The sequence below is a fragment of the Lagopus leucura genome, unplaced genomic scaffold (assembly GCF_019238085.1).
Source record: "Lagopus leucura isolate 7727_CA_CO unplaced genomic scaffold, USGS_WTPT01 Super-Scaffold_100008, whole genome shotgun sequence".
Classification (NCBI taxonomy): Eukaryota; Metazoa; Chordata; class Aves; order Galliformes; family Phasianidae; genus Lagopus; species Lagopus leucura.
The window spans coordinates 11,411,403-11,433,005 of record NW_024962265.1 but is presented as its reverse complement, the minus strand read 5'-3'; the positions used below and the strand labels follow the sequence as shown (position 1 = coordinate 11,433,005).

Here is a 21,603-nt window from a genome sequence, read left to right as displayed (position 1 = left end):
CTTTTCAAAATAGTATTCTGCCCTAAAATACAACATCTGTTCAGACAACCAACAATGTTGTCTGATGCCAGTAAGCTGTGATTAGGAAGGCTGGAAAGCTTTTTGTTAATACTGCCATCTGCTCTTAGTGATGAGGTCATTCCTGTGAGATACCCTATATTTGCTTTTACAGTCATACTTCTCTGTTGTTCTGTATGGTTACCAGTGCAGTTATTTATATTTATGACAAAGGTGAAATCTCTGAGTTGGTATCACTCAAGGATGCTTAAGATGCTGGTTGTTTGCAACTCTTGTGGCAGCTGAGAACAAGTAACAGACTTGCTCCGAGAGCTCAGTAAGCAGTATTTGTTCAGTTAAAAGTAAGAAGAATAAAGTAAGAAAAGTAACTGAGTACTGTTATTTAAAAATGTTGCAGCAGCTTAAAGTTAATGCAAAGACTTCTACGTGGGTTAGTGCATCTGGCCTTCCTTCTTGTTGTTGACAACCTTTTAAGTAAAAATCCGTTATCTCCTGGGGTATGAATTGTATAAAAGTGAATTGATTTATGTTGAAATCCTCAGTCTGTTCAGCACAGTGTTCCTCTTTTTTTGGTGACAATTCCTATGTTCTTACTTTGAAGTGACTTAAAAGTGATCCTGATTTATAAGCTAACCTCTTAAACACGTAATATGTCTGAAGCTTTCCCAGTGTATGACAGAGTACTGCAGCGTCTCTTCAGTTACTGTTGCTTGTCTCAAGCAGAGACTGAGCTACTCACTGTATGAATATAGAACTTCAAAATTTTTGATGTATATTAGCTTCTTCAATAAGCTTTTTCTTCTGCCTGGGAGAAAAGTGTATCTCATGCAAAAGTCTGTTCAGAAATGCTTCTCTTTACAAACAGAAGAGCAGGGATGCAGCTCCCGGGTTGTGTCCTAGACTAGTTGAAGTTTATGTTGTAGGAGGCCTTTGCCAGTAACTCTTTGAAAACCAGGGCTTAAATGTGACATCAGTGCTACTGTAAGCTTCTGCTCTGGTGAGCTCTGATGCTCAAGGGTAGGAAACCCTTCCTGTGCAATCTCGCACTTTCTGGTATCTCTGCCTGATGAAGCTTTGAAGTGCTGTGGTGAAACAAGGTAGAGCAGCCTGCCCTCCAGCGTGCAGTTGCATTCATTGTTCCTAACTTTAGATTCTAGTTCTTACAATTAAAAGTGCCTTTTAAGCTCTAAACACATCCATAGTGATGGCTGCACACAGGAGGCAGTCAGATAACTTTTATGGCCTGGGATGGGATGGAGATGGAAGGAGTCACAACTAATGAGCTGAGAACTGAATTGATGTTGAATGCTGTAACCCCTTGCTTCTTTGGCCTCAGCTTTCTGAATGGCCGATGAAGTTAGTTTTCACGTATGTTAAGGATGAAATCAGTGTGTACGGTTACCCAGTGCCTGAAGCAAAAAATCTGGAATTTTCCATTCTTAGTATTTGACAGGAAAGTAGTAGAGGGATCAGATGTCCTTGTTACGTGGTGATTTTTCATTCCATCAATGTCTGGAATGTTGTTACAGAGATTTTTCTAAAATTTGCTTGTCTAGAATAGTTTGAAGCTAAATTTAAGAAAATTAAGAGCCCAAAAGACTTCCACAGTGTGTGGGAAAGCAAGGCATCAATACACTATTTTAAAATACGAAGTCCTGCATTCAATTTACAGATATAGCATTATACTGATGTTTGTTTTTTCTTACTATCTCATCAGCCATTTCAGTTGCTCTCCTTTTCTGGACAATCAGTTTCGGAGTGGTGTGCTGTGTTATCAGCACTTTGTGTGCTGAGAATGATTGTTGAGGTAGTACTGATGCAGTAAATCTCTGAAAGGGTTTGATTTGCAACAAATGTTATTGTTTTAGCTTCTTAATAGGTACAAAAAAGTAGTGCATTAAGTGTGTTTAATCTGTTTCACAGTACATTTCACATTGCTACCCATTGGGTAGAGCTTATTCAGTGTGCAGTTAGGTGCAACTTGGTCAGATACTCTATTTTTCTGTTTCTTTGGGAAAAGGAAGTCGCTATTTATAGTTTTCAACTGACAGAGACTTAAAGAGAAACTTTCGTAAAGATGTCAGCTTTTTGGCAAGTTGAGTGAGTGTGCTTTATTGTTGCAAAATGTGAAACCACGTATCTGGAAACAAAAATTGGCAGACCATGGTTTGGAATTCAGGCTTTGCTTGTAATGTAGGCTCGAGACTCAGCTAGTAGAGCTGACTGGTCTGTTACTTTTATGCCTGTTGTACTGACTGGTCTCTAGAATGTGAGGTCTTCAGCTTGGCTGACAATAATGGAAGCTTCAATTGTGATGGTCTAAATGTGAGTGGCTTTTATCTGCTAACTGAATCTCACTCCATAATACTTGAGAGGTATGCAGCAGTGGTCAGCAGGACAAGGAGCTCCCTGTTTAATTTGTCTGAAAGGGCTTACACAATCTGCTGACACACAAACAGTAGGGCATCACTGCTAGTGTGCATGTAGCATGTTCAACTGGAATTTATGCGAGGGTAGTTAGCAGTTGAGATAACTTAGTTATCACCTGTCTTGCAAAGGAGAAAATGTTTGTCACACTTGCATTTGACAAACATTAATTAACAGGGAGTTTTTTGATTGTTTTGTATGAGCAGAGGAGGTCAGTCTCTGTCACCTCTTATGAACAGATTGGCTGAAAGAGGGTAAGGGTTCTGTTGTCTGAACTTGGTATTGTCCTTTGAAATCCATTGCATACATTAGAGATGTTTGTAGTTCTTTTTTTTTAATCACTTTTCAAAATGAAATTATTGGAGTTTAAAAAATAATAATTATTGTACACTAAACTTGAGAGCACTAAATTTCTCCTTTGTTTTATTGGATCTTTGGCTGTAGTGTGTGTATGGAAATCGTTTATCAACTTTAGACTCGTGCATATTGTTTTTTCTATGTAGAAATGTGTATATATAAAAATATATGAATGTGTGCAAATGCATGCGTATCTAATATATATCTTATGTACTTATGGTTTTCCTCATGTGCTTTATCAAGTAAGCTGAACTTTATTGTAGACAAATGGGAGATTATTTGAGATGTTTTATGACAATGCATTAAACCTTACCAACTTGTAAATTAAGTATTGCCTTGTGTGATGGATCTTCAGAACTCAGTTATTTTGCTTATCAGCTTTACAGCTATGATTGAAAACGTTTTCTTTTTATCAGGATGAAAACAATACAGAGAACGCTGTGAGTTCTTCAGATGCTCAGAAACAGGATTCTCCACCACCAAAGCCTCCACGGACCCGCAGGTACTTTATTATCATAATATAGTATTCTAAGCTCTCAGATTAAGTTGCTTTGTATATTAAGAAGTAGAATCAAACTACTGATACTACAAAGACTTTGTTTTTTTTCTATTTATAAACATATATATATATATATAATGAAAATAGAAGTCTTGTAGTAAGCTCTGTAAACAGAAACCTTTGATATCTTTGTAAAGTCTGTGTTTGAATTTATCAGTCTTGCAATAATGAAATTCAAGTAGACAAGCACATAAGATTAGATGGATCTACTTGATCCACTTGATTATAGCAGCAATAAAGCACAGTACTGCAAAAGATTAAAACAGCAAAATAAGCTAAAGAGGTGTTAGAACCCTCATTTTTGGAGGTGAAAGCATAACGGAAAGATTATTTGTTTATTGAATAAAACATTACCTCACAGACGGGGACTGTTAATGACTAGGGCACACCAACCAAATAGTTTCACTTTGTAAGTGGGAAATTGATCTCACTGGACCTTCCATTCAAACAGAAGAAACATAAAATCCACTCCAGTTTTTGAAGTACGTAGACTTTGAAAGAGTTAATGTTGTCTGTCCATTTGCCTTTACCTTTACCTAAAATGGTACCCAACCTGAGCATGAGCTGAGAAGCTCTTGTGTACCAGGCTAGTATCTGAAAGGATGTGGGGGCCTTTGGCAGGTGATCTTGCCTGTTCTCAGTTATCTGTAGTTAGATGGACAGGAGTTGCTTCAGTTCTTGCTAAGCACTGGAGTTTCAAGATGTTTTGTATGACACAATAACCATCCACTTACTAAATTCTATGCAAGAATGCTCATATAAGGAAAGCAGTCAGTTTTTAAGACTATGATCTAACTGGTGTAGTGCAAAGTCAGGTCAGTAGCAGGAATTTTTTCTTTCCAGCCCTGTATTTGGCAGGGTCCAAGTAATGCCAGAAGATGAGTCTATTTTTGAGGGGCTGACAAGATTAGATCAGTGATTATATAATAAAACAAATTTTAAATTCTAAAGCAGGTTAGGTTTGGTAATGGAGGAAAAATTACAAATGTGTCTTAGTAAAATATAATTGGACATAAGGAACTATTTGAAAATTGGCAACTCAAAATGGGTAGCAGTGTGCATGTCAGTATTGCAACATCATCTTGTTCAAGAAATAAATGTAGTTTAAAACAGGCATGTAAGTATTGTACTCTAAAACCAATTAATAGTTTAGACCAGATCTGGAATACTGTATGGGGTTCTAATGTCTACTTACTGAAGATATATGCAAACTACCACAGGTGAATTTGTCACTCAGCTTCTTTTGTTGTCTGAGAATGATATTTGCAATAATGTAACATTGGAAATAGTATTTGGTAATAATCATTAGTGATTAAATAAGAATGTTAGTAGTCATTATGGTTAACTTATCTCATTAGTAGTTACTTGAAGCAGAAGGTAGAGAAGATGACATTGAAAGAGAGAGATGAAAAAGAGTTGTAGCTTTCTACAAACACAACAGTTTGTGCTATGTAGATAACACCATTTAACCTTGTTTAGATCAAAGGTAATGTATCTAATTATGTAGATAAAGATTATAACAGTGAAGCCTTATAATCTGTGTTAATGGTGAGATCTTAACTCAGAGACTATTTATAGAAGATATGATTTCTATCCAATAGGTAATTCCCTTACTGGTTAATGTTTCCTGAAATAATTTTAGATCACTACTTGCCATTTTTCTGTAGTCATGTAATAATCATGTATATAATTCATAGCTAGGCATGCGTCTGCTCTCTTATCTGCAGATCGTTGTTCTTTACTGCACAGTTAAGTTAGTATATTTTCATCTCTGTTATAAAACCTGATCTTTTTTGGGCTTTCTTCCATACTAATACTTTCCTATCTGCCAACAATGGCAGGAAGGTTTGTTTCTTGTAGGTGAATAGATGGAAGTGTTTAGCAAAGCTGCTGTCCTTTTAAAATGGAGATAATTTTTTTTTTTTAAAAACCATTAACTGCATCCTTCATGGAAGAAGCTTCTGAGGAAACACTTTGTTTTCCAATGGCTGTGTGTACACAAAATACTTGCATCTATTTTCTTGATGTGGGAGATAATTTTACAAATCTGTAGTATGATACTGTCTGTGGTCTGGAGGGTTTTATTATTATAAATGTTTTGGAATAGGTAAATACTTTTTTCCATGGTAAGGACAGCAGTGGAAGACCTGAATTTAATCTTAGCAAGAAATATGTAACTGTTAAACACGCGTTTCCATCCAGCTTGGATCTCAGGACTACATTTCATGATACGGTGATGATTCTGACTCCTCTTTGCTTTGACACACTTCAGCTTAATGATTGAATGAGGTCGTGGCATCTTTTCTGTAGCACTTTCCAATGACTAACCACTATAAATTGTAGAATTTTTCCCAGGAAGGTGTTTTTCTTGCCTGTCTTTTATTACCCCTGCATGTAGTATCTTCCTGTATTTTTTACACAGGTTCTAGAATTGTATTGCCTTCTGACCTTTCGTTTTATCACTTTGTAATGCTTTAATTTACATTACTTTTTTAGTAATTCATTTGCTACAAGATTTGTGAATATAGCTGGTTCTGTTCACTGAATTTGCATTCAATGTTAACATTTAAACAAACAAACAAAAAAGAACTATTACTCCTCAGTTATTACTGAGGTAAACAGGAACAACTCATGCTTTGACAACATACATCAGCACCTTATTTTAGAGACTGCTTGGCTCTGTAATTTGCAATTACTTGTGAAAATCACCTTGAAGCTTAAGTCTGTGTTAAATATTGCTTGAAAAGCATTCTTTCCCTCTTTGTGAGACTTGTCTATTTTCAGTTGAAGGTGGGAAGAGTGCATGACTAAATTTTGTCTTACATTTACGACCATAGGTAATCAAACTGCATATATATTTAAGACATATATTTCAGTTGGAGCTTTTGCTTTAAGTCCACAGGAGATAATTGGTACATCAGAATTTGTAGAGACGATGTGTTTAGCAAACAGTCTCTGATCTATTTGTGTGTTCAGTAGTTCATTTTAAAATATTTGAGAGGAAAAAAAAAAGGTTAATTTTAATCAGGTTGTCTGTGTAAAACTCTTGAATGTACACAGAAGATGACACAATTTGAAAGAAGTTGAGAAACTGAGGCATAAACACATGAAAGGTAACAACTCTGTAGTGCTGCAGTGCACTGAAGACATACATGCTCTGAAGGAGAAAAAATACTAAAATATTATAGCTGTTTGACTTATCTTTCAGTTGTGCTTGCAATTCTGTCTAATGACTAAATTTTACTCCCCTAAAATCTCCAGTAGGTGACTTCCTTATTTATTTCTCATGCATCCTCTATACATTATCTGTAGTACAGTTAATGATAACCTCACCGAACTGCAGCTGTTCTCCCATATGGATAGCAGTGATTTAATGCTTAAGTTCTCTGACTTCTGCCTGCTTATGCAAAGTTTAATTTTCCTGTTTCATTTATGAGGGAGGATGTAGAGCTTGGTATCTATTTTTAGTTGATCAGAGCCACGTTCCTTGACCTTGACATCACTCTCCTATCTGACAATAAAACCCTACATGATGCTTCACAGAATAGCCATGGATTGCTTGAAGTGTTTTTTTTCTTTTGACCACTGGCCAACTTTTATTTAAATCTGAACCCACATTGCCCTGCTTCTGATAACATGGCCCTTTTTCATTAGGGCTAGAAGGGCCTCTAAAATGTTCAAAAAAATAGAAAAATAGCTCTCCTCCCAAGATTATATGTTATAATGACATGTATGTAATCAAGTTGAAAAGATGTTGAATCTTGTATTAGCCACTGCAATTTTAAACAAAATCTACTATCGGGAAGTATTTTTCCTGTAATAAGTCTTTTTCTGTCTTGCTACAGACTTCTTTTTTTTTTTTAACCAGTGATAGACTCTTGTGACTTCCAGAAGGAATAGATACATGCCTCAAATTTCTCATGTTCTTTTAACTTCTTGCTTTAAAATGGTTTTTTTTTAATATTTTGGAGGCAAGTGCCAAACTTCTTGAAACAGGCAGTGTATTCAACCATTCCTCCTACCCCCATTCTGTGCTGTCAGTTACTTCAGCAAATAGCTGAATAGTCCTATGCTCATAAGCTTTTATCACTGCTGTTCAAGTTCTGTTTCTTAAATAAACCTTTGAGTGACTGTCTAGAAACATCCTCACAGTTGTCACATGCAGCTTCCCACGACTCAATCCTTTGGCTGGGTGGCAGCTTGGAGATGGCACCAGGTTCATGGCTTACCTGGCAGCTGAGGGGTCAGTCACTGCGTTTGAAGTATTTGGAAAGCAGGACTTGGCAATAAGATGCTGTACTTGCTGTTCAGATTGTGGCAGTAGAAACAGGTGGAAAAGCAGTCTTGATTACTGAAGGAAAATCCCAGATTGTTACTTCTGTGGAAGTGCAGAGGTAGCAGAATTACCAGGCAGTCAGTAACAGTTGCATACAAAGAGACATTGTCAAGGTTGAGTTATGAGGAGGTTTTCTATTTTTTAGTGTGCTGATTTGACAAGTGAACTGGAGAAATTCTTGCCTTAGCACTATGTAAAAGCAATGCAGGGTTAACTTGTATCTAATACAGGAAAGGTATTTTCAAACGGTCTGTCATTCTTCAGTTCATTGAATCTCTTCTGTCTCAATATCCACTTACATGAGCTTTCCTGGAACTTTCAATCAAGCTATTTTTATTATACTGCCTTGTGTTTCCTGTTTTTGGAATAATGTTAGCAGTTGAGATAATTTTCTGCCTTTTGGGGGAGAAGTGTCTGTAGAGCACAGCTGTTGAAGGAAATGCCTGAAGAAAGCATTATGCATCAGACCATAATGCCCAACATTGTCTGGCAAGACTTTCAGAAATAGCTTCTGCTTAGTGAAGAGCTTTTAAAGGTGTACTTATCCCAATATTTCTGCTTTCCATAAAGAAACAAAAGCATTATTTCTAATGCAGTATGTGTGTAATAATAACCCTACGACGTTAGTAAAGTGGAAAAAAGCTTGCATGCTCAGAGAAAGCCAGGAAGTCCCGGGTGACATCTATTTCCCTTAAGAAAAAAAACTCCCAAACACTGGTCACCTAATTTTCAGAGAATGAATATTCTTCAATGTTAATATGATAAGGAGTGATTTTTTTAATGGATCATTTCCCGTTTGATTACTCTGTGTTCTCATTTGTGAGAGAAATAGTTAAATGTAATAAGTAACTTAAACAACTCTGTTAAGCAGTGTGTGAGGGATGTCTAAACGGGTGTGAATTTTGAGTTGCTGACTTGGATAGTACTGCTCTGTCATCTGCTCTATTCATAACCTCAACAGGGCAGTTTGATACAAGAGAATCAAATGGAGAAGAGATTTCATTAAACAGTAATCAGTGAGTGGTATTATGAGCTTGTGGTCTTGTCATATCTGATTTAATACTAATTTGTTAGTTAATTGTAATGATTAATGGTATATCTGTACCAGATAAGGATTTAGTCTCACTGATTGCAATATAACAGTGGGTCAGGAAAATGAGGTCAGTGAGGGCAAACCTTGTTCAGCAGGAGGATTTAGTGGTGGTTATTTAAAAGAATCATAGTTGGTAAAAGGGGAGCGTGTAACCATTTGTGTGTGTGAACTCTCCCTTCTGGCATAGGAGGGGGAAAACTGAAGGGAAATTTCCTGTTGTCTTAGTGTGTATTAAATTGGAGAAAGACTTTTTTTGTTCAACTTATCTTTACTAACTCAGACAAATAACTTACTCCCTAACCTGTTCATTTTTCAAGAACAGTAAAACAGCAAAAGAGTTCCCAAATGATCTTTAGTGAAGCTGCTTTTATGTGCTTTGTGTTGCTTCTATCTTAATGTAAAGTGAGATAGTAATATATGGTCGCATGAAAAGGAGAAGCTATTTGAGGCCCAACCCTGTATCATCCAGCAGAGAATGGAAGAAAGTAACTGGGATGGCTGCAGGAGTTGGGTTTGGGGATTTCCAAATACAAAGATAGTAATTTTGGAGAGAGAGTTTGGAAGCTGGAGAGCTTGCAGCGTTTCAGTGGGTGGAGATACCAATAAATGAAAATCCAAACAATTCTCTCTTCAGTTTGGAATCCCTTGTATGAGGGTTTTGGTTATCCATTTCATACTGCTATATCCTTAGAAAATGCTAAGAAAATCACAAGGATTAAATTCAAGCTATCGTCTGCCCTGGATCAGGTAAACTTTCAGAACTGCAGAATATCCAAGTGGGGTAGCAGTCTGTTGTTTTTTACATAGCTGCTCCTAGTCTCAGCAATTTGCTCTGCTTTAATTCTTTTTAGACCTTACTTGCAAGTTGGGGAATTAATAGTATTGCTTTGATTTTTATCTGTGACATGTAGGCACGTGATGAAAGCTTGCCTGATATCTGTCTGTATAGACTGTCAGGAATCACTGTGCAATGCTTTGGTCTCTAGCCCTATTCACTATAACTCTTACAAGCAAGTGCACTGTAAACAGTGTGTTTGATGCTTTTTAAGTGATAGACAGAAGAGGCATGTCCTTGGGCAGTTCAGTTTTATAGCTGTTGAGGTTTTCTGATTGTCCTCTGTGCTTTCCAGTAACCTGGAAAATGCAATTAGGATTTCTGAATCATTCTTGCTTCTTGTTTTGCTGGCAGACAAAGATAGACTGATGTATGTGAGCAGTGTGAGAAGAAACCTCAGCATAAATTACTGGGTAATGCGCTGAAAGGATAATGAATGTAACTTGGAGCCTTGTGATTTCTATATAAGCCTTTTACCTACCTTTGTAATGAATACTTTCTTCATAACCTTGCTCAGGAGGTAAACATCCTTTGGCCCATGGAGCTGGCACTCGCCTGCTTTCTCTCAAGTGAGGGGGGAAAAAAAAAAAGCTTTTTCAGTTTTCTGATTGCAACAGAAGGGAAGTGGAGACTTGTCTAGGAAACCTGAATGCCGTGATCGACAAGGCAAATGTAATTGTTAATAACAGCCCTTTTCCTTGGTCTGGTCCATGTTTTGGCAGTACTGACTGTCTCTGTACAAGTTACTGTCTGCTTAAAAAGAACTTCAAAAAGATGCATCTTGTTTCTGATTGTGTTACGTGACTGAGTTGAGCCAGTTGAGTTTTCTGAACTTCCCTGCAGTTGCTGAAACTTACCTATGTTGGACTCCAGACTTCAGTCAGAGCTCCCTTTACAGAAGATACGTAGGAGGAAGAGATCTAATGGTAGAGCTGTATGTTTCCTGGCAATTGAGTGGCAGCCTGTATTTGGATACCAGCCTTCACTTACAAACTCCAGAGGCTTGGTTTCTTTGTTAATTGATGGCACATCATGAAATTTTTCTTTTCTGCAAAATCTGTCGAGTCTCATCCTTCATCAGTGGGTTAGCACTGTATGATTGACTGCTACTGAGAGGATGGCAGTTTCGTGTCAGTAGCCTCAATGCACAAGGTCTGGGCAATGTAATCTGCTGGTCCTTACAGCATGAGATTTGTTACTGGCACATTTCCAGGTCTATTAGGTGTGTTACATTCTTTCAAGTTTTCCACAACTGCAAATGCAGTCAGACAGACAGGTCTGTCATCTAGCAAGCTAGTAGGAGCTTTTGCCTTTTTGAAGGCCTCTGCTTTTTGTCTTTAGCTTTGTTAATAGAAGTATATTTTACGGAAGTACTGTGATGGGTTTCTTTGAATAGGTTCAGTTCTACAAGGTATTGGAATACAAAAGGAAACCTAAGGTCTAGCAGTAACCTTTCAAGAGAAAAGAAAGTTCTGTGATTACCTTGTCTGCAAGAGAAGGTTCTAGGCCTCCTGCTGCAGAGCTGGGTTTGGGTGATTTATAGTTATCCCAAAAAACTTAAGATGTATGGGGTTTAGTTGGTTGTTGCTTTACTCAAGGTTACCCTGATACTGGGACCACCTGAACCAGTCAGTAAAGACTCTGGGAACAACCTGTCTAGCTGGCTGGGAGCATCTGTCTTCTACTGATCACTGTCCTGGACATTGTGCTGGCTTGTGTCTCTGCACAAGTGAAATACTTTCTCATGAAGATGAATGACTTTGCCAGCATCAGGCCAGTTCCTCAGTCTCAGCATATGGCCAAATTGAAGTCCTTTGCAAACCTTAGTTCATCTTGTTTTGATTATATCTACTGGATCGAAGCCGTTGTTTCTTTAAAGTACTTAATTGTTTTTCTGTTCTTTTCTCTCAGTTGCTTTGCTTACGTGATGGAAGGAAATATTTTTAAAGGCTCTGAAATGAAAATGATTCCTATTTGTAGACAGGATCTTAGTTGTGCAAAATATTTGATAGTAAATATTCTTTATATAATGTGAAAGTCAATTGACTGTATGCCTGTAGAGCTCCTCCTTTGAAAAAGCTGAAAATGAGCTGCAGTAATTGCCAATAATCTTGATAATATGCACTATAATTTGAATGGTGCTCTACTGTGAATGTTTTTATACTGCTTCCCTCATGTCAGTTAAATTTGATCTGCGCTGTTAGCCTTGCATCTATGAAACAATTAAATACACAAACATAGTGAAATCCTTCTGGACGTATGAAGTAAAATAAAGATGTTTGGTATTAGACAAGCTGTATTCTAGCTCATATAAGGTCTTTTAAAGATTTTTTTTCCTAGCTTTATTGAAAATTATATTCCCTATGCTGAATTCTGTTGAGCTACTTCTTAAATAAGAAGAAAGCCAAGAGTAGTGGAATGCTGCCGCAAGAGGGCCTGGCAGACACATCTCTGAAAGCATGCTTCTGGGAAAGGATGTGAGCAATCTTTAAAGCATCAGTGAGGATTAGCTTTGGCCTGAATTTATACCCTGTTATACTGAAAAACTTTTAGTGTGTGTTGACATAATTCTTGCCTGTTCCATGAGTCATATTTTATGAACGTCATTTGTGTGCAGTGAAAGTGCTTCTTGGAGTTCAGTATTGGTATCAAAGCATTACTATGGCAGTCAGATAGATGGTTATCTAAAATGTTACCAAAATACAGGAAACTTACATCATTGTTTCTTGCAGTTGCCTTGTAGAAGGAGATGCTAAAGAAGAAATATTGCAGCCTCCGGAGCCTCAGCCGGTACCACCTATCTTAACACCATCTCCTCCATCAGCCTATCCGACAGTTACTACGGTGTGGCAGGACAATGACAGATACCATCCAAAGCCAGTTTTGCACATGGTCTCATCAGAGCATTCAACAGACCTCAATGAGAATTATAATAAAACCACAGAACTTTCAGGAAAGAGTGAACCCAGTGAACGTATGGAGAAAAGGCTGGAGCGCAACTTGAGCTTTGAAATCAGGAAAGTACCTCTTCAGGAGGGCCCACGAAGCTTTGATGGGAACTCCCTGTTGAACAGGGGACATGCAATTAAAGCTAAGCCCGCATCATCCTCTGTAATTGATAAGAACTTGAAGTCACAGGAGCAGGTTTCAGGGGATTCATTTGTGGATGCTTCTAAAAACTCATGTATGGAATGCAGCGTGCCACAGTCTAACACAGCCTTAATACCTTCACCAGAAAGTCTGCAGGGCCAGCAGGTGTCTGATGCTCCACCAAGACCAGATCGCCTGCCTCTAACAGAAAAGGGACACGCCAGGTGGTCGCTGCATGGGCCTGAGAATGCACTGCGTACATCAGTGTCTGAAGACGTGTCTTCAGATGGCTTATGTCACGGGGTTAATGCTCTCTCTCTAGTATCGAACACCACGGTTGAACTTCCTTCCAGTGGTAAAGGTGATCATACTGCTGTTTCTCTTCGAGCGCCCCTCTGTTTTACTAATCCCCTTCATTCAGATGATTCTGACACAGATGAAATGAACTTTGATGGAGCCATGAGCAGAAGTGCATCTAATATTTCAACCGCAAGTGCCACTGTTTCTGCTGCCACTACTACCGAAAACATTTCTGCCAGAAAAATATTGCCAATGTCAATTGCTAGGCAAGACTTAGCTGCTGTAATGTGTTCTGAAGATGGCAAAGGTATGTGTTGCTGTGTTTTGGAAGTGCTAGTCTTTATCCTGGTTACATCTGTAGAACGGGGCTCGTTTCTTTACAGTGCAGATTTTCAAATGGGAATTTAAATGGCGTCGTGTGGCAGCTTTGCAAAGGATGTAACTCTTCCTCAGTTCTTCATGAGAGCTGTGTCTGTTAGATTATAGGAACTACAGACCTCACTAATCTGCTTCAAAAGCATTATTGCATAGTTAATTGCTGGTTTCTGTGTTACTGGTTGCCACATTTTTCCCTCGTGTTAGAATTTTACTTTCTGATTTTTTGCTGCTTTGGTTTTAGTGGAAGTATCTATAACAGTGCCAGCTTTGGGTAGCTGAAGTATGCTGTATGTGAAATTCCTGTAGAAATTCATGCTTATTGGTGGAAGTGCTGATCTTAAAAATGTAGGTGCATTTTCTTTCACTGTAGCAGTCTTGGAAGTTGCTCCAGATTAGACTGTTGTGTTTTCATAGCACTGTAAATATTTAGCCCTACTTTCCTCCTCTTCTGTCTGTGGCCAGAAAGACACAAAGTAACAATCCTGTTCATGTGAAATTAATCCAAATTCTGCTTCAATAATTATTTTAACCAATGAACTCAGCTATGCTTTGAAAATCTTACTGCTTTTTGGAAATTATTTGAGCAAGGGAAGTTTGCACAAAATGAGGCAAGAACAGTTCTGCAGAGTGCCAGCATGCTTCATTAAAGGTAAAAGGGTCCTAAAATGTCCAACTTTGGTTTTCAGTCAGGCTGGCGCACTTAAATCACATGGAGGACAGAACTGGGAAGAAAATTAGGCCTCAGAATCTAACAGTGCAAAGTCCAAGAAAGGAAGTGGTGAGGCAGTGCAGCTGGAAGGTGACTGTGCTTCTCTGTGTAGATCAGACTTTTGCACTAGGCAGTCCTTAAGTGATGCCCTTGCTTCAGGACTGTGTACACCTTGTGCCTTTTTCTCTGGCAAGAATGAGTTCAGTTGATGATGCATAGTGCGGCCAGCTGCTTCAAAGCTCACATATTCAGAAAGCTGAATTATTTCCAACTTTAAAAACACTATAGACTCTGTAATTGTTATTTATGCACACAAAACAATACAAGCATATAAACATACCTGCAGTTCTTAACCCTGGGGCACATTAAAAGTGTTCTGTAGAGCAAAGGCAGAGAACTTTGTCATAGTTTCTTTAACATTTAAGTAAGCAGTCCTTCTCAAATAGCAGGCAGGTCCTCCAAAACCAAGTTATTGTGGCAGTACTGACTTTTTTTCCTTATTGCCCAAGGCAGTCACTATTTATCACTGTTTGAACACTGTTACTTCCATACATATCTCTTCATGTAGATGCTCTAAGAACACAACACGCAAATGTAAAATAAGAAGTCAGAAGTAGGATAAAGAATGGGAGAAACATCACACAGCATCTTTTTCTGTGTAACTGCACGTGGCAGTTATTCTGAAATAACAGTACAGCCTTGGTGCTGGCATGTTGCTGAATTCACAAGAATGGCATAATTTTATTTTATTCAATTTTTACAGTTCGTTACTTGTTTTTCAGGGTCAGTCCGGTTTGTTTGTGTTACATGGAACTATTATTGAGCACTTCTCATTTTAGCTTAGGATCATCTCTCATATCAAAAGATTGACTTCAGAAATGTGTTCTTTAACTGAACTAAATGTCTTAACTAAATTTCATTTAGATGCTGATAATAGTGAAGACTCTTCTCCCCCACTCCCAGAAAGAACACCGGAATCATTTGTATTAGCGAGTGAACCAAGTGAGTTTTTTATGCTCTGTGACAGTTGTGGAGAAAGTGTGGAATTCCTTTCAGTGTTGTATTTGGATGCTGCTGCTTTTTGGTTAGTTTTGAGGTGTTAGAGCAAATTGTAAAATGGAATGAAATGTAGCAAATTTAGTTGATTATTTTGAGCTTGCTTGATAACTTCCACAAGCACTTGAACGCAGTCAAATTACTTCTCAACTTCAGACCAAGAGTGCTATGGTGTGGTACTTCATTATGCTGGAGATGTCAGCGTTGGTTCTAGTGGAGCTGGTTTTCAGTCTGAACTGTATGGAAATAAAGTAATTTTTCCATTTGGGGAATTCCTTTGATATTTTATGTGGCATTGCTACTGCAGGTAGGGAACAGGAAAACACAGGACTTCCTTTGCCCAGAATCAGATTAGCAGCAGAAAGTGAAGAGGAAAGATCAAAAGATAATGACATACCATAATGCAGTGCTTGTGGTGAACAAGTCCTGTTATGCTAAATACAGTTTGCTATTTGCCTGAAGCTGCAAGAGAAAAGTGATACTTACAAACTTGCTGATATCTTTGCTTTTCACTCATCGAACTAGCAGCTGTAGAGAATTCAAAAGATAAATGAAAATTAAGTCACAAAACAGAATGATGTTTGGTATCTTACAAACAAGCAAGAGGAAAAACATAAAACACAAAAATACTCCTGGGGTGGAGTAGTTTTTTACTCGGGTTTTGGTCTGTTATCACTGTGCAGAACTTCCAGAAACATGTCTGAAGAAGGGAATGCAGGTATTTTCAGCCTAAACATATTAGTGCAGTAAGCGTGTAACAGCGTACAGTAAGTAAAGCTGAGTCACAGGGATCCTTTTGTTCGATATGCTGTGGTAGGAAAATACATAATTTTAGGACTTCTGTAAGAACACAAGCAATACTTATCTCTTCAGGCCTGAAGCCACTAAAAGTACTTCAGTTTTGATTGTGTTTTTTCATTATTTCAGCAAAAGCTGGTAAGGCTGTCCTTTCTTGTGGGGGCTTTTTTCTGCTAACTGTGCCTTTTTCAGATCTATTATTGTTAAGTTCAATTTTAAAAACACTACTGAAAAATTCTTGTATTGGGTAGGAACCCCTAAAGATACAAAGTGTGAATAGAAAATGCACAACTGTGTTTGACTTCTGCTGTCAAGCCTTCCTGAAACTTGAAAACCCTTCATGAAGAGAGTTTCAGGTTGTACAAGCTTTTGATTAGAATAAGTTGCTTTATATCATGTTGCTAATGCTGTGTTCTAATGCCCCGTCATGCAGAGGATTCAAGTATGAAGATTTTCATGTAATTCTTCCTAGGCACACCCTTACCGAAGTCAGCTATGATTGCACAGTCTGAGTGGAGCATACTGCGTGATCAGCATCTCCCTGAACAAACAATCTATACGGTAAGCAAAGGAAACTGTACTAATTATTCATTTTTAGTTTCATTTGGAGCTACTGAAAAAAGCTCATTTGGAGCTAATGAAAAGGCAAAATACATACAAAAAAAAAAAACTAGGGCTGTTGAGCATCTGCAAGCCAGCTGATTGTTGCCCTGCTGTAGCTGCTGAATTGATGTGTGAAGAGCAAGCTTCCAAAAAAACTGTTTTTAAAGTCCAGCAATGTCATCATTAATATCCCTTAAACTGCACCTTCTAGAATGTAAATAAACTGCTTTTACAGGGCTTGCCCCTGCCCTTAATCAATCATAGCACAATTTGAGCTGGAAGGGAATTGCTGTTTCTAATTGGATTACCTGCGCAGTGTGTGTCAGAGCAGGGCTTTATCCAGTTGAGTCTTGAAAACTTCCAAAGACAGAGAGCTCATAAAATGTGGACAATCCGCTTCACTGCCTGAAGGTTTTATTGTATCTATATTGATTTTTAAGCCATCCCTTCTCTAACCATTGAATTTCAGTATTCACATCAATCTGCTAATTGCTCAAAGTCAGTCAGTGTAAACTCTTGGTAAAAATTCTCAAATTTACACAAATTCTCTTTGCATTTCTGCCTTTTTCTACGCCTCCCCCAATGATGATTTACTGCTGCCTTTGCACACTATTTAAAAGATTGCCAAAAAGGCGGGTGTGAATTTCCAGGAACTTTAGTTTGAGAGAGAAACCATTCAAGTTTGCAAACAGTCTGTGATGTGATCCCTTCAAATTTTTTGAAATTTTAAGTGCAGTCCTGATAGTAAAGTGTTAATTAGCTACTGTAACATTTTGTTTGTGTTATAGCGAGTCTTTAGTGCAGGAACAAGCAGGTATTCTCACAGATGTTACACATTCTTTGAGGATATTTTTATCTTTAACTTCTTTTGTCTTCAAACTAATGAAAAGCATTTAGTAAAACTATTGTAAATATTTCTCATCCACAGGGTTTGAAAACAACTTCACCTGTAATACCTGGTAAGTGATGGAAAAGGTTGTGGCGGTTATCATTGTTTTTTGTTTTTCCAATATGAGAAAGAATGCTTCTTCCACTTAGCAATTTGTCTAGCAACCCTGTAAGAGGAAACAGTTCAAGTAATTCTAGCACTTGAACTGATAGAGTGCATTGGGTGTATTTTTATTAGAAGATCAGAAAGTAACATTTTTTTTTTTCTGGAGATGCAAATATTTCACACTCTAACTTTGGAAAAGAAATGTGATTGCTTCAAAAGCCATTTCCAGCCCGCACTGCTTCTGTTTCCTCAGCACGTCTCTAGAAATGATGGTAGGCCTGCCACAAATGAATCTCTCACTTCAAAAAACATATTTCCTACCCCCAAAAATGTTTAGGCCTTGACTTGGCTCACCAAGTATTTTAGGTATATTTTCAAAACATTGGCATTTCTGAAAAGGCTGTCTGTTCCTTAAACTACTACCTGCTTTCTCAGGAAACGCTGTAAGTCACATTGAAAAATTAATATGCTTTTGGTACACTAAAATAATTAAGACCAAAATAACTGAATTTTCATCTTTGTTAAAATAAAAATATCTTTATTCAGCTAAACTAAAACCTTCCTGTGTTACTGCAGTAGTAATTGTGGAAGCTTGTAAATTTATTTCATGTTACTAAATTACAGAGAAGCAGGTGTTTCTGTATGCATTGCATAATTAGCAAAGCATTGCAGTTTTGAGCTTCTGAAAAGGTTTCAGTAAGCAGAGCAGTCCATTGGCTGTTCAGTAGTGCAGCAACCTGATCAAACAAACGGCTTCAGCTGCGATCTTGGTTGATCTGCCACGCACCTTCTGTGCATGCTGGAATGGGCTGTTGCAGTCTATTTGGGCTTGTGTTAAGTGCTTGGTAGAGCTAATTTTAAACAGTGAAATAGTGTTCCAAAATATTACAGATTTGCTAGTAGGTGATTATATAAATAATGGAATACATAGTTACTTAATGTGTCCTTAAGCACCTTCCATTTAGAAATGACGTGGACAGATGAGTTTGTATTGATGTACTAAATGGTACATTGTGACCTCTGCGGGTTTTAGACATCCTTTCAAACTTCCTTAAAAGGACATTTTGTATTTGGTAAGCAGGGAAGTGTCTCTGGAATTGCTGAGCATCTGCATGTGAACGATTTTGAAGTGTTTTTAAGAAAAATGTGCTGTTCAATCTTTTTTTGTAAACAGTATTTGATGCACTTAATGTTCCAAACTGAGCTGTAGTTAAAAATAGCACCAAGTTCTGCCTGAATGAGCACTGCATTCAAGGAGTGTCTTTGTTTTCCAGGTCGTCCTGAAATAAGCAACAAAACACCAACGGATGTTTTACCTCAGATTGCTTTTTCTGGTTCCAGTGATCCGAGAGGTCAAATTTCAGATCTTCCCGCAGAAATAACAGATATTGGTAATTGCAGTTCATTCAAAGCTAACTGCTTGATATTTGAAACAGGAGATTTCATTAACAGTACTGGTTTGGATAGCTGCTGCTACCTTCCTCCGATTTACCAGTGGGCAAAACCTGACCAAGTAAGCTGGTCCTGTCTCATCAGTGTCACTTTTACCCAGAATGAGAAACATGGGTGTTCTTGGGCATTAATCACTTCTAAAGTTGTTTTAATGAGGGTTAGGTTGTAGTTGGACTTGATGATCTTTAAGGTCTTTTCTAACCTGAGCAATTCTATGATTCTATGATATAACCTCTGTAGAACATTGGAAGCTTTCAGAAATAACATTTGGAAAAACTGCTTTGGTACTCAGGAGGAAAAGTATCAGTAAATAATAACAAAGGCTGGAATACTGTATGTACTGATACGTACCTTCCAAAAGAGGGTTAAATAGCGACACACAGACATGGGCAATTTGTATATAGTTGCATTTTCTATGGCTTTAGTACCTTTAGAGTTTTTGATACCAGAAAGCAGCCTTTTTAGCCCTGAGAATATAGCTGTTATGTAGGAGCTGGAGCACATCTTACAGTGGTCCTTCTGACTGCTGCCAACATTGGTGAGGTGGTGTTGTCCAAGTGCACAGCAGTATTAAACATGTGTGTTTCTTTAGGTTTTGGTAACCGCTGCGGAAAGCCCAGAGGACCGAGAGAGCCACCTTCAGAATGGACATGATCCAAGACTTATGGACATACTATCAATAAATTATACTGGAAAACTCAAGTGCCACTGAACTAGAAAAATAGTATTCCACTCTTCTGGGGGGCAACTAACACAGAGCAGTGTAGATCTAACTACCAGATGGTACACCTTTACAGTACATCCCACGCAAAACCTTAAACATTGTTCACAACAGTGGATTCCAGTATTACAACTTAACTTTTTGCTGGGGCCATCTACCTGCCTTATTACACTTAGGAGAAAGTATTACATATGATTTATTTTGTAACTTCAAGTATTATTGCCTTAATGTCTTTTAACCCTGTTACACGCTGCTTGTAGACATATGTTAATATAGTAATACTTCGGACAGATTGTGTTTATGGACTACTTTTTGCTAACGTTTGATTACCGTGTATGCATTATTTTGTATATGTACAGGGCAAGTATATAATTTGATAAAGTTGCAATCATAAAATATTAACAGAAGATGTAAGAAATCTCTGCATGATCTAAATTTTTGTGTACCTTATTTGTAAATTATTTGCCCTGAAGTTTTAGAAAATAGTTTCTGGGGTTTTTTGTTTTTTTATGTTTTTTTTTTTTTTTACAGAATTGCTGGACACACACAGCCAGAATTGCAGGTTAGCAGAGATAAAGATTGTAATACATTTTGTAAATTGTAAGCAAAAGGTTATTTTTATATTATATACTGTTTAATTGTCAGACCTGATTTGTTCTGGTTTTCATCTAGTCACAGAGATTCAGTAAGTGCCTTGGAACAATATTGAATTCTCTTAGCCTGTGTATGTTACTTCAGTGTTTTGAGTTCATCTGGAATTAGATGATTGAAAATATTTGTATGTTTCTAGTATATTTGACCTGCCAGTAAAAGAGAAACCGTTCTACATCTTCAACACTCCTTAGTTTTCATTTTGATGTTTCATCAGTTGCAATTTGTAGAAAATTCATCCCTGTCAACTTTCTGTAGAATAGTTTTACAATTTGAATGTGGCATGTTTCTAATTTGGGGAAAACCAGAACACTGGTGAAAGGACTGTTAAATACCACTGTCTTCTCTCTCAATGGTAAGTACCATTTTTGTTGTTGGGAAACTCTGTATGTAAGAAAACAACTTATATGAAGGTTCAAGTAGAGCCCTTGCAGCTACACTGTATCTTGGCAGTATGTTACATCGAGAGTTAATCCTTATAAGGATTCCTTACTTAAACTTTTCTGTAATAGAATCTTTAAATTAAAGAAAGTAAAAATTGCAGTATGGGTGTTTTTACTCTTAGGAAAACAAGTGTATTCAGAAGCAGTCTAAAACAGGTGGGAGGGTGGCAGCCTGGCTTAGTTTATAGCTTTTGTACATGAATACAAATAGTGATCCTCAGGTCTTCATCTCTGTTAATGACTTAAAGCTGTGGCTAGCAGTAGTGCCTGACATGTTCAGGGTAAAAAAAGCTTATTTTAGGTAGAGGAACTGTCTATTAGTCTGAATTTTAGCTGTGGAAATGTGTCAAATTGTGTATTTGTACCTTTAGGGCCTCTCTGCTAAAGGAGACCTAATGCCCAGGTGGCAGCCCTGCAAACAATTTGCAAAAGATACATAACTTGCAACAACTGTTTTGGACTGTGGAGAAATCCCAGTGTGTTTGGTACAAACCACAGCGTGCCTGCCTGCCTGGGGAGTGCTTTCAAAGAACTGAATGTGCTTGAAGTACTTCACCTTAGCTCCCCCTAGGTATGATTTTGCAATTACTCATTAACAAAAACTCACTCACAGATGCCATTTGGGCTGACCTGTATCAATGGCTGCCTGCTTTGTAGCAGCTGGCACAGCTGGACTGTCCTGCAGCCTGCAGAATGAAGGTGGTCCAGTTACACTCCTTGCAGAGAAGATGAGCTTTGCCTCCCTCTCACAGACGTCCCGCAGTTCTGCGGTGGGCTGTTGTT

General features: G+C 37.8%; 1 protein-coding gene across 1 annotated transcript in view; it reads left to right on the top strand.

Annotated features, from left to right (window-relative positions):
- PTPN12 (protein tyrosine phosphatase non-receptor type 12) overlaps window positions 1–20,920 on the top strand; it is a 69,430-nt gene extending 48,510 nt beyond the window's left edge. Inside the window, exons 12-18 of the mRNA XM_042872565.1 lie at window positions 3,219–3,304; window positions 12,358–13,322; window positions 15,027–15,104; window positions 16,429–16,517; window positions 17,488–17,518; window positions 18,828–18,944; window positions 19,598–20,920. Of these exons, the coding sequence (XP_042728499.1) occupies window positions 3,219–3,304; window positions 12,358–13,322; window positions 15,027–15,104; window positions 16,429–16,517; window positions 17,488–17,518; window positions 18,828–18,944; window positions 19,598–19,659 (1,428 nt within the window). The 3' untranslated portion in view covers window positions 19,660–20,920. The remainder of the gene's footprint in view (window positions 1–3,218; window positions 3,305–12,357; window positions 13,323–15,026; window positions 15,105–16,428; window positions 16,518–17,487; window positions 17,519–18,827; window positions 18,945–19,597) is intronic.
- Window positions 20,921–21,603: the final 683 nt, after the last annotated feature.